We start from the raw sequence: 12957 nt of genomic DNA, 5'->3' as shown, positions 1-12957 counted from the left end.
GACTGGTACCAGTTTGCAGCCTGGGGGTTGTGGGCCCCTGGTTTAAAGGGTATAATATTTTAGTTTCGTAAAGTTGAAAAAACTACTGGATATTAATTGACAACAATGTGACTGACTTAACGCTACTGAACAGTATAGTTAAATATGGGTTAAGATGATAGATTTTAAGTTACCTATAATTTGCTACAATTTATTTTATTATTTATTATTTTTTTAAGAGTGTCTCACCCTGTCACCCAGGCTGGAGTGCAATGGAACAATCTCAGCTCACTGCAACCTCTGCCTCCTGGATTCAAGTGATTCTCCCTGCCTCAGCCTCCTGAGTAGCTCAGCCTCCTGAGGGATTACAGGCACCCGCCACCATGCTCGGCTAATTTTTGTGTTTTTAGTAGAGATGGGTGCTTCCCCATGTTGGCCAGGCTGGTCTCAAACTCCTGACCTCAGGTGATCCGTCCACCTCTGCCTCCCAAAGTGCTGGGATTTACAGGCGTGAGCCACACGTCTGACCATAATGTTTTTAACATAGTTCCCAGCAGGAAATCCTCGCAGATTTCTGTCTGAACTCTTTCAACATTAGATTTACATATACTAATAGGTTCTTCCTCTGATGTGAACTTTTTCATGCTGAATGAGGTGACGATTTTGGTGACTTTCCTGCATTCACTGCCCTAAGCCCTTTCTCCAGTGTGAATTCTCTGATGTTTAATGAGGCTGGAATTGTATTTAAACACTTTGCTGCATTCACCACACTCATGAGACCTTTCTCCAGTGTGAATTTTTTGGCACTGACCATTATTACATTTGTTGCTCAAGTCTTTTCCACATTCCCTTAACTTAAAAAGACTTTCTCCAGTGTGAGACTGCTGATGTATAATAAGGCTCGATTTAATCCTAAACAATTCCCCACATTTATTGCACTCATGAGGCTTCTCCCCATTGCAAACTTTATGATGTTTAATGAATGTAGAGCAGTATCTAAGAAACTTCCCATAGTTGCTGCACTCATAAGGCTTTTCTCCCGTATGAACTCTCTGATGAATAATGAGTTTGTTGCTATCTCTAAAAAATTTCCCACATTCACTACACTCGTAAGGTCTTTCTCCAGTGTGAACTTTCTGATGTCTATTCAGTGTACAACGATATCTAAAGAATTTCCCACATTTGCTGCATTTATAAGGCTTTTCTCCAGTGTGAATTCTCTGATGAATAACAAGTTTGTCGCTGTCCAAAAAGAATTTCCCACATTTGCTGCATTCATAAGGCCGTTCTCCAGTATGGATTTTCTGGTGACCATCAAGATAAGCCTGTGTAAGGAAGGCCTTCCCACATTCACTACACCCATAAGGCCTTGGCCTGATGTCAGTCCTCTCGTGTTGAATGAGGTCATACCTTTTTGAAAATGCTTCAGTGTGGATTTTCTGGTGCTGAACTAGGTGGGACTTTCTAACAAAGGCCTTCCCACATTGAGTGCACTCATAAGGCCGTTCTCCAGTGTGAATTTTCAGGTGCTGAACAACATTATGTTTGAGGCTAAAGGCTTTCCCACATTCATTACACTTATAAGGCTTTTTGCCAGTATGAACTCTCTGGTGCATATTGAGTGTGGAGCGGTGACTAAAGAATTTTCCACATATGCTGCATTCAAAAGGCCTTTCTCCTGTATGAACTCTCTGATGTCTACCAAGTGTGGAGCTGTCCATAAACAATTTCCCACATTTGCTACACTCGTAATGCCTCTCCCCAGTGTGAACTTTCTGATGTCTAATGAGTTTAGAGTTATACATAAAAAATTTCCCACACTTGTTGCATTCGTAGGGCTGTTCTCCAGTATGGACTTTCTGGTGACCAACCAGATGAGCCTGTGTAAGGAAAGCCTTCCCACATTGGGTGCATTCATAAGGTGTTGGTCTACTGCGAATCTCCTGATGTTCAATGGGGTCAGACCTTTTTGAAAGAAAGCCTTCAGTGTGAATTTTCTGGCGCTGAACTAGGTTGGACTTTCTAATAAAGGTCTTTCCATATTCAGTGCCCTCATAAGGCCTTTCTCCAGCATGATTTTGCTGATATTTAATAAGGTTGGAGTTGTACCTAAACAATTCCTCACATTCACTGAACTCATAAGGCCTCTCCCCATTATGGGTTTTTTGGTGCTCAAACAGCCTGTGTTGGTGGCAAAAGTCTTTCCCACCTTGGCTGGAGTTGAAATCATTCTGTTTACCTTGAAAGTTTTCCCCATTCTGAGTATCCCTGTATAGCTTCCGCCCACTGTTCAAGACATGTTGCTGGAGAAGGTCTGAGCTGGCAGTAAAATCCCTGCCACCCTGTGTGCATGTGAAGTTCCTCTCTCCCCCGTGAGCACTGCAGTTCACAAATGAAGGCCTCCACTCATCACTTCTGGTGAGCTTCTCTCTAGCCTGCTCCTTTTGCTGCAGGTCATGCTGTGCTGCACATGTGTCCAGCCCTTGCTCAGGGTGTGTTCCATCGTGCTCAGCCAGGTGCAGAACATCCTTCAGAAGTGAGCTACATGTCTTGCAGGGCTGGGCCTTCAGGGTGGGCAAAGCTGGCTTTGGAGCTGTGACCTGTAACACTCTTACAGAAACACATTGCTTGGAAAGTACCTCCTCATCCTTGGCTCCATGCCAACAACCTATAAGAACAGAAATGCTGGTGAAGTGCATGTGAACTCTGGAGGGAGGAGGCAGCCCCATCACAAATGTCCGTGAGACACACCCACAAATGAGGGCACAGGATTGGTCACAGGCAAGGAAATAAGGCCAGTGAGAAGAAGGCCCACTGTTCCGAGGTGGGCCTGTCAAGTGTGTGTAGTGGGGGAACCCTGGTGGTAAGGACACAAGGGAGAAGTACCAAGCAGGGAGGGCAGGCGGGGTCTCCAACTCGCTTCTCTACAAATGGCTTTCAACGGGCCATGACTGTTGTGTCCAGATCCAGAGAGATCTGATTGTGTGAGAGCGAGTATTCATGGACTACTGAAGGATACATGCAGACCTCACAACACCTAAAGTACAGGTCATACATTAGACAGCACTGCAAAGGGAGTGGTGGCAGAGAATGGTGGAGAGATGCAGGCTGGATAGGAGGGGTCAGAGGTGGAAGCCAGGGGTTGGAAGTCAGAGTAAAAATAACAACAGGGAAGGAAAAGAAGAGTGAGGGGTGGCCGGTGGCCCTGCATCAAACAATAGTGGTCACAAGGAAGTTCTCAATGTGATCTGAACCTAGCCCTGATATCACATCCTTTCCCTGCTTTCACCCACCAGGGCCAAGTCCTTCTGAGTGTCTCTTGCCATTAATAGAGGACTATCCACTCCGCCAGGCACCCAGAGACCTCCCCCTTGCTCAAGGTGAGCAACTATCTAGCTGCGGCATAAATCAAGCTAGGGGAAAGGCAGGGAAAGGGAGGGGCAGCATGTACACAGAGCAATAAACGCAGGACACGCTGCATTCTAAAGTTACCAGAACATAGAGCAGAGTCCTGCAGAAATAACTTCACAATCCTCACAAGTGGTGACCAGGGAGGTACCTGAAATTCCTAGCACAGACACTGTCTCCAAGTATGTCAGCAAGGGGAACAGGGAAACCCTTGGATGGAGGTTTCATGCATCTGGACAGAGTAATCAAATCAGGGACAGGCACCACCATTAGGGTATCTTAAAGAAACCTGGGCTGGGCGCGATGGCTCACGCCTGTAATCCCAGAACTTTGGGATGCCGAGGCAGGCGGATCACCTGAGGTAGGGAGTTCGAGACCAGCCTGACGAACATGGAGAAACCCCGTCTCTACTAAAAATACAAAATTAGCCGGGCGTGGTGGCGCATGCCTGTAATCCCAGCTACTCGGGAGGCTGAGGCAGGAGAATCGCTTGAACTTGGGAGGCAGAGGTTGTGGTGAGCCGAGATCATGCCATTGCACTTCAGCCTGGGCAACAAGAGTGAAACTCTGTCTCAAAAACAAAAACAAAAACAAAAAAAACCCTCAAGATTTCTGACTTCCGAGCCTTATCGTGTAAAGTTTCAGAACAACAGAAGCTGGGGCTGCCTAAGGGGAGGTAGTACAGTATATACAGCCCAGCTCTGGCTGCCTCATCACATTTGCCAGGAAACCAGGAGAGGACAGGACATAGCACCCACAATCTGGTGTGAGAAACACAGAGTTGTCATGGAAAAGAGCAAAAAAACAGCACCCAGCACAAGACACCGGAGTAGGTATGAAGGCCTTACCTACTGATGACAAAAGTGCAAAGTTCTCCAACATCACATTGCTGTGCAGGTGTCTCTGAGCATCATTAAGGATCCCCCATTCCTCCCGGGAGAAATATATGGCCACATCCTCAAAGACCATACACTCCTGCCAAAATTATGACACTTCAGTCTGTGAACAACTTCTTCTTCTGTGTTTCCTTAGATCTGTATTTATCTACTTAAAATCTGAGAATTGGAGGGCCAAACTAACAGCCAATGTTTTTATATTTCCCTTGCAATCCAGATCCCATATGCTGAACCACTATCTAATGCTCATACATGATTACTTCTCCTGTCCTAATCAACACAAGCCCTGTCACCACACAATAAAGGATAATCTCTAAGCCCTAAGGCTGCCAGATTTATGCAAACCACCAAGTTTGAAGCTCCTCATCCCGCCTTGCATGTCTTTCCTGCCAAAACCCCAATACGGTCTCTGATGTATGCTTTCCCTTCAGTCATGCCTCTGCCTCCTGACCAAATCTAGCATTTCCTGTGGCCTGGTGCAGCATGGCATTCCCCCTGCACTAAGGAAATGAAAGTAATAAAAATTATTTCAATGCCATTAGCCTCTCTGTCATCACTCACTCTTCCAAAAATTAAAATCCAGTGGGCCAATCACTGATACACTTTCCTCTCCAGAATCTTCAGTGCTTCCCCAATACCCACACATATCCATCCCCTGCTTAGCCTCCACCCATTTCCCAAGGAGGAAGAGACTCCACATCCTGGTAGCATCTGCACTTCTCTCACCCCCACTGCTACTGATTGCTGAGTCCAGCACAGCTCAGAGATGGGTGGGGAGAAAGCAAAAGCATCATCAAAGCCTAGCCCAGGGCGCCTATCTTCTTCTTCTTCTTTTTTTTTTTGAGAGGGAGTCTCGCTCTGTCGCCCAGGCTGGAGTGCAGTGGCTCACTGCAACCTCCCAGGTTCAAGCAATTCTCCTGCCTCAGCCTCCTGAGTAGCTGGGATTACAGGCACCTGCCACCACTCCTGGCTAATTTTTGTATTTTCAGTAGAGACGGGGTTTCACCATGTTGGGCAGGCTGGTCTCAAACTCCTGACCTCGTGGTCTACCCACCTTGGTCTCCCAAAGTGCTGGGATTACAGACGTGAGCCACTGCGCCTGGCCAGCCCTACCTTCTTTTATCACCCCGTTTCCTTGGGGTCTCCAGATCTTGCCTCCCAGACACCCAAACTTAGACTCACTCTTCTCCCTTATGTGCCCATTGCCAGGGCTGGGGCCATGCATTCACGCTCCTCCTCACCTTCACATCTCGCTTTGGACAGTACATCTCTCATGTATCTAACTCCTCCACTCTTGCAATACTAACAGCAGCCCTGGCCCAACCAGGAGCATTTCCATGGCCTCTCAAGATGCCATTCTGTACATGGAGTCCTGCAGTGCACCAGAACCTATTTGCCTCTGGGCTGCCCAGAATGTAACGTTCCTAGTGCCTGGGGCAGCACCAAGCACTGTTCTGAAGGTCTCCCTTCCCAGTCCCGTTTCCTGGTTTAACCTCAGCCCCCTAAACCCAAGTGACAACCTCACAGTTCTTGTATACCTCCTCTGAGTTCCAGATCTTGGCTGTCTCCCTCTTTTGCACTGTACATGCTGTCCCATAAGCAGTCACAACCTTCTCTATCCCCGTAATCCTAATCCAAAGCCCAGATACACTGACCTCCCCAATGCTATCCCCACCCCAGGCCTAGCAATGCTCCTTGCTGATCGCATCTTCCCCTAAAGTAGTCTCACAGTTTGCATGAAACTACCCAGGTCCAAGCAAGACTTGCCACAAAACCCTGGTGAGTTTGTGGAGATGCCTCACCATCCACCTCATGACTCTCCCCTCAAAAGCCCTTCCTTATACTCCACAGGCCGCCCCCAACATAACACACAAACATACACGCATACCTTCAGTCGATCCACTCTCATCTGTCTTTGTGATACCCACCAACACCATCCAGGTGCCCAATGGAGACACCCAGTCCTCAGTCTGTTCCTTCTCCTTCCTTCCCACTAACACCATTGCTTCCTAAGTCTGACCTAGTTTCACAACAGTTCAGCTATCATGTAGTGGATGTCTCCATCCTGAACACCTCCACTGAACTCCATTCCTGTGTGTACAACTGCCAGCCTGACACCTCCACTCAAAGTCTCTGAAACATTTTTTGTGTATTTTTGTTTTTGTTTTGGCTTCGATTTTTGTTTTTGTTTTGGCTTGGTTTTTTGAAGACAGGGTCTTACTCTGTTGCTCAGGCTGGAGTGCAGGGCACAATCATGGCTCATCGCAGCCTTTACTTCCCAGGCTCAGGTGACCCTCCTGCCTCAGCATGCCGATTAGCTGAGACCACAGACAGACGCCACCACACCCAGCTATTTATTATTATTTGTAGAGACAGGGTCTCCCTATGTTGCCCAGGCTGACCTCAAGCGATCTTCCACCTCTGCCTCCCTAAGTGCTGGGATTACAGGTGTGATCCACCATGCCTGGCCACTGGAACATTTTTTACTTGGCCAAAACTTGGTTCCTCATATGCTCTACTACATAAACACTCCCCCTACTACACAACTTACTACATCTTAGTTGCTGGAACATCCATCCTTCCAAACAAGGCCAAAACTGTGGGGCCATTCCTGACCCCCTCTGCCATCTCAGCTCCCAAGCTTCCTTGCTCTCTACATTATAAAATACAGGCAGCTCTAGATCAAACACATACAGAAGCCCCCCACTCCTCCCACCTCCACCACCGCCACTCTCGTTCAGTCACCAACAACCTCCACCTGGACTGTTGCTGGACCAATCACCCAGGTATCTGTGGCTCCATCCTCACCCCCACATGGTCTTCCATTCTGCAGGCAGAGGGAGCCACTAAAATCTGGGTCAGGTCACCTCTTTTTCCCCCTGCTCAAACTTTCCCCAGTTACCATCACCCTCAGATGAAAAGCCCAGAGCTTTAGACTGCCGTTCCATGCTGATCCCTGCATGCCCCAACCTCCTACCCTGCTGCCATACTCTATCACGACCAGATGGAACATGAATTTTCAGTTCACTAAACATCCCAGCTAAGTCTCACCAGTAAGCATTTGAACTTTCTATATCCTGTGCCTGAATGCCCTGCCACATCTTAGACCATTAGTTGTCGGAACCAGGACCACTCTATAACCAGGGGCTGAGTTCTGACCCCTGGTTGTGGTGGAACCACAGTCTTCAGACCCAAGGAAGGGAAAAACATGAAGTTTCAGGACACCACCTTTCCCTATATCAGCATGCCTAAAATATTGGAGAGATAAGTGGTGGGGGACTGGGGGAGAGAGCCTGAGAAACCATTGACTTACCTGTGCAGGGTCCTTATGCATTGCTGCCACTGCCATGGACCCTGTGGGAAGATGTGACAGACTTGTACAGTTACTACTTGAGACCATCATTACGAGACTGAATGAAGGGGGACGAATGTAGAAATGAAAACTTAAGACAAAAGAAACTGTTTTAAAGAAGGCGAACCGAGGAAGAAGAGAGCTCCCTGCTTCTAGTGAGCAAAGGCAGCCCCTGAGCTTCCACAGCCCTCCGCATTTATTGGATAGAATGAAAAGGAGGAGGAGGTAACGACTGGTCAGCCGCTTAATTGATCACAAGTTCACATTGTTAACAGGCTTCAATTATGCCTAATCACAAGAAATTCACTTGTGCCTGGGTTGTGACTACCTTCAGCATTCCTTCTGGGGAGCAGACGCAGTTTGTCAGTTTGCCAACATCCTGCTTTCATGAGAAACAGTTTGCTGTTTACTCACATAGCCTCCAGTGGTATACTCAGTTGATCACAACCCTCATTCTTTTGGCCTGTAACAAGGAAGAGGCAAGCCATGAGTATCAGGACAGTATTGCAGCATCCTACAGGCTGAGCTGTACAACCAACCATCTCTGCCCTGTACTGGAGCAAAGTAATCTGAAGTTACAGCAAGTCCTAAGTTGAGTGCTGCCTCTTAGCAGCTCTGTGTCTTTGGACAAGGACTGAACCTCTCTAAACCTCAGTGCCCTTATATGTAAAATGGAGATTAAAAGGGTTCCCACTTCATAGGGCTCATACTGACAAGAAGCATAAGTAGTACACACTATGTATAAGCATTACTTTCTATAGGATTAATGGTTTTGTACATGTTTTCAGCACAAATGAAGTAGAAGGGTTTCAAAAATTTGAGTATTTTTCCCACTTTTTTTTTTTTCTTGAGACAGGGCCTTGCCCTGTTGCCCAGGCTACAGTGCAATGACACAATCTCGGCTCACTGGTCCGCCTCCCAGGTTCAAACGATTCTCCTGACTCAGCCTCCCGAGCAGCTGGGATTATAGGCTCCCACCACCACGCCCAGGTAATTTTTGTATTTTTAGTAGAGACGGGGTTTCATCATGTTGGCCAGGCTGGTCTCAAACTCCTGTCCTCGTGATCTGCCCGCCTTCGTTTCCCAAAGTGCTGGGATTACAGGTGTGAGACACTGTGCCCAGCCCCCACTTCTTAATGTTTTAAGGAAATGTGATATATAAAAAGATTTGTACTATAAGCAGAGTTATAGGTAAATTAACATTCTAACAATAAATATTTTACTACGTTTAAATTATTGATTACATCTATTTCCAATTGCCTATGTGTACATATTTAGAAGGATATTGGCTGAGAAACAAACAAACAAAAATAGCCCAGAGCTGTCTGACCTACACAAAATGTATCAGGCTCAGAGAGGCCAGAATATGAGATGTCGGCCGGGCGCGGTGGCTCAAGCCTGTAATCCCAGCACTTTGGGAGGCCGAGACGGGCGGATCACGAGGTCAGGAGATCGAGACCATCCTGGCTAATATGGTGAAACCCCGTCTCTACTAAAAATACAAAAAACTAGCCGGGCGAGGTGGTGGGCGCCTGTAGTCCCAGCTACTCGGGAGGCTGAGGCAGAAGAATGGCGTAAACCCGGGAGGCGGAGCTTGCAGTGAGCTGAGATCCGGCCACTGCACTCCAGCCTGGGCGACAAAGCGAGACTCCATCTCAAAAAAAAAAAAAAAAAAAAAAAAAAAAAAAAAAGAATATGTCAGTCACATCCCTGAACCGATGCCTGAGAACAACTGTTTACAGACATTTTGTTCCTGACTAGCTGTCTCACCTATTATCTTCGTGTTTCTGTAATCTATAATATAAAGAACAACGTATAGCCAATAAAAACTTACGTTACTTTAACATAAGTTATTGGTAAACAACTCAGAAACTGCTCCTTTTTTCCTTAAAAAAAAAAAAGTCACTGCTGCTAATTGAAGTGTATATTCAGGACAACTTGAATCTAGGGTCTCAGATGGCTATTATCAACATGTGAACTCTCTTTAAACTAGATTCTGACTTGCTTGGTTATTTAAGATTGATACAGTTCATTAGTGTTTAAGTCAATTACCTGTTTTTACATCCCTAAGTTACTGAGTTGCAGGATGGGGCTGAGCAATCAATCAGTTACTGGTCCGTTCAGCAAACAGGTCTGCCTGCCATATAATTCAGTAAAGGGAGCTTGCTGGAGGCCCTTAACTGTGGTGGAGGATATGAGAAAGCCCTGCCTAGTTTTGGACCCACTTGCTTCATGGCCTTATCTTGTTCCCCAAAGAGTGGCCCTCAGGGCTGGCTGAGTTAGAAGGGTGGAGTGACTACAATATCTCATGCCTCAGTCTCTGGAGTCCAGGGCAACTCCTTATCCATCCAGGCCTCGTTTTCAACAGAAACAGACCAAACTCTTAGCCCGTATCTGCTCCCTTCTGCAGGGAGTATCAGAGATGTCCTCCCTACCATGGTCTTTCCTCCAAATCTGAGCCCTCCCCTCCCTCAGCCCATACTAAAAAACAATGTTAGGATTCTTCCTTCTCAATCTGATCCACAGGCCAGCTTCTCAAGTGCACAACTTCTAACTCATTTAAAGCTCCAGGCCAGCTACTTTCCTTGACCTTTAGAAATTACGTCCACCTACCCATGTGATGTCACCCAAAATCCAACCCAGGATCTTCTGTCTGAAACTTGCTCCTTAAGCTGATATCTTTAATTCCATTCTTTCAGATTTTTCAGGCCAAAACAAAACCTACGGAAGACACCCTTCACTACCGACTTTCCTTCACAGCTGTTTGATGCAGCAGGAAATCCTCTGAGATCCATCCAGAATCTCATCACATCTCCCCTCTACTGCAACTCCTCTGGCCCAGCCCTACCATAACTCAAAGGGGTCTCCTCGGCGGTCCCCCTGCCCCCGTTCAACATCCTGTTTTCCCCAACTTTAAACTTTCTAACTTTGGGCGTGACCCTCCCATTCGTCCTCCCTGAACAGCCCTCTAAGGCTTTCTGCGGCTCCACCGCCCTTCCAGGGGAGACTCCGCCTCATCCTCTGCTCCTTGGAGACAAAGACGCTCGGGCTCCCCAGTGCCTCCCGTTCTGCAGTGCCTCCAAGCCCCAGAGACGTGTCGGTCTCCGACGGGAGCTCCCCCGACTCATTGCACGGCAGACCCAGTCCCGGGCACCCCACACAAGAACGCCCCTCTCTTAGAGACACAAGGGCCTAACCTGCAGGGCCCCTCCTTGGGACTTCAGCACTGGGAGGAGGGGTTGGGCGAGGCGGCCTGGGACGCTGCACGCACCTCGGTCAGGTTCATCGGCGCGGCCTCCTCTGGTCCAGCCAGGGAAGAGCGGGGCGGGAACGGCGGTCACCTGGACGCTGACGGAGGCAGGGGTGCCTGCAGCCGACTCAGCCGATCCGCACTTTAGCCTCTGTGTAGAAGGAACACCGCTTCTCGCGTTTTTCTGCTCTGTCACCTCAGTCCCGACCCAGAGCTCTGGGACTCCCTAAATCAGTAAACGGATCTCTAGGCAGCCATGCTAACGTAACCATGAGGGCGCCGCCGGAAGTCCCGCCCACACAACTGAGACCTCATTAGTCCTCTCTCTGCTAAACCGATGGCTACAGTCGCGGCCAGTGCCCTCGCAGTGTCTTCTGGGTAGTGTAGATCCCACGCTGCTGCCTGCCCCGCCTCATAATGTAGAGCGCGCTGACCTTACAGAAAAAAGCTGGAGGTCCCTGGAGGAGCGCTGAGAAATACAGTTCCGGGGCTCTTAAGGACGTGGAGGGGCTTTGCTGACTCTTAAACTGCAAGTAACCAGATTTTACCAGAGGGCAGTCTAAGAAATATTTCAGAGACCTGTCGTTTCAGATTGTATTAATCCCAGCCACCAGGGAGGCTGAAGCAGGAGAATTGCTTGAACCTGGGAGGCGGAGGTTGCCGTGAGCCGAGATCGTGCCATTGCACTCCAGCCTGGGCAAAAAGAGCGAAACTCTGTCTCAAAAAAAGAAAAAAAAAAAAAAAAAAAAAAAAAGAGATGAGATGATGACCACACAGCCCACAGTGGCAAACCATTAACATCAATTTGTGAGGACGAAATTCATCTTGTTCATGACCTAATTGAAGAAGACTGATGATTAACAGCACAAACAATAACTGACACCACAGATACCTGTATTGGTTCAGCTTACACAATTCTGACTGAAAAATTAAAGTTGTGCAAACTTTCCACTCAATGGGTGCCAAAGCCACTGAATCCAGATCAGCTGCAGACAAGAGCAGAACCTTCAATGTAAATGTTCAGCAAGTAGGATCAAGATGAAGCATTTCTTTGAAGAACTGTACAGATGAAACATGACTTTATTATTATTTGACATGGAGTTTCACTCTTGTTGCCCAGGCTGGAGTGCAATGGCGTGATCTCGGCTCACTGCCACCTCTGCCTCCTGGGTTCAAGCAATTCTCCTGCCTCAGCCTCCCCAGTAGCTGGGATTACAGGCATGCGCCACCACGCCCGGATAATTTTTGTATTTTTTAGTAGAGAAGGGGGTTTCTCCATGTTGGTCAGGCTGGCCTCAAACTCCTGAGCTCAGGTGATCTGCCCAACTCGGCCTCCCAAAGTGCTGGGATTACAGACGTGAGCCACTGCGCCCACTATAAGATTGTTTTGAGAAAGTTAGCTAAAGATTTAGCAGAAAACCCCTGGGAAAGCTTCACCAGGAGTCCTTCACTAGCATGCTCCTGCTCATTCCTCTCATCAAATAACTGCAACTTTATGAAAATTCTGATGTAAAATCCTAAGGCATCCACCTTACAGTCCTGATTTGGCTCCTTCTGACTTCTTGTTTCCTACTTTTAAAAAATCTTTAAAGGGCACCCATTTTTCTTTAGTTAATATTTAAAAAGATTGCATACACAAGGTTAAATTCCCAGGAACCTCACTTCTTTAGGGATGGACTAAATGCCTGGTATTATCATTTATAAAATTGTCTTGAACTTGATGGAGCTTCTGTTGAGAAATAAAACTTATGTTTTCTTTTTGTTATCTTTTACTTTCAAGTTTCCACAAACTTTCTGAAGTCCCCACATATACTAAAACACTCCTACATTTCAACAAAACCAAATAACCCTAGAGAAGTAAAACAAAAACAAAAACTCAACCCAGTAGTAAAGCTACTTAAAATTAATAAAGTTAAAAACGATGCAACTGCTATAAAAAGAGTCCTCAAAAAAATTAAAATAGAATTAACATAGGATGGGAACACTGTGAGGAAGAAATTTTAAAAATTAAAAATATTTTTAAGATGAACATAGGGGGCCAGGTGAGTGGGTCATGAGGTCAAGATTGAGAC

At 47.0% G+C, this 12957-nt stretch overlaps 2 protein-coding genes across 10 annotated transcripts in view; both read right to left on the bottom strand.

The window, feature by feature from the left end:
* The window catches only part of LOC102138110 (uncharacterized), a 35247-nt gene extending 24081 nt beyond the window's left edge, over positions 1-11166 (bottom strand). For 2 of the 3 annotated variants that reach the window (XM_074024935.1, XM_074024936.1), the window contains exon 1: positions 10833-11166. The gene's annotated coding sequence lies outside the window, so the exon portion shown is untranslated. The remainder of the gene's footprint in view (positions 1-10832) is intronic. The other variant, XM_074024937.1, reaches the window with a different exon arrangement.
* Positions 185-11166, bottom strand: ZNF749 (zinc finger protein 749). 7 transcript variants are annotated; one of them, XM_074024914.1, is made up of 4 exons: positions 10833-11166; positions 7597-8098; positions 4236-4362; positions 517-2647 (listed from the first exon to the last, which is right to left on the bottom strand). In XM_074024914.1, the coding sequence occupies exons 2-4, from the start codon at positions 7684-7686 to the stop codon at positions 669-671; spliced, it is 2196 nt and encodes a 731-aa protein (XP_073881015.1). In that variant the 5' UTR covers positions 7687-8098; positions 10833-11166; the 3' UTR covers positions 517-668. The 7 variants fall into 7 exon arrangements, with proteins under 7 accessions (XP_073881017.1, XP_073881018.1, XP_073881015.1 ...); XM_045379108.3 differs by having other exon boundaries at positions 7597-7637; XM_074024915.1 differs by having other exon boundaries at positions 10907-11166.
* Positions 11167-12957: the final 1791 nt, after the last annotated feature.

This window comes from Macaca fascicularis, chromosome 19, assembly GCF_037993035.2.
Source record: "Macaca fascicularis isolate 582-1 chromosome 19, T2T-MFA8v1.1".
Classification (NCBI taxonomy): Eukaryota; Metazoa; Chordata; class Mammalia; order Primates; family Cercopithecidae; genus Macaca; species Macaca fascicularis.
This window is presented reverse-complemented; position numbering and strand designations above follow the sequence as displayed.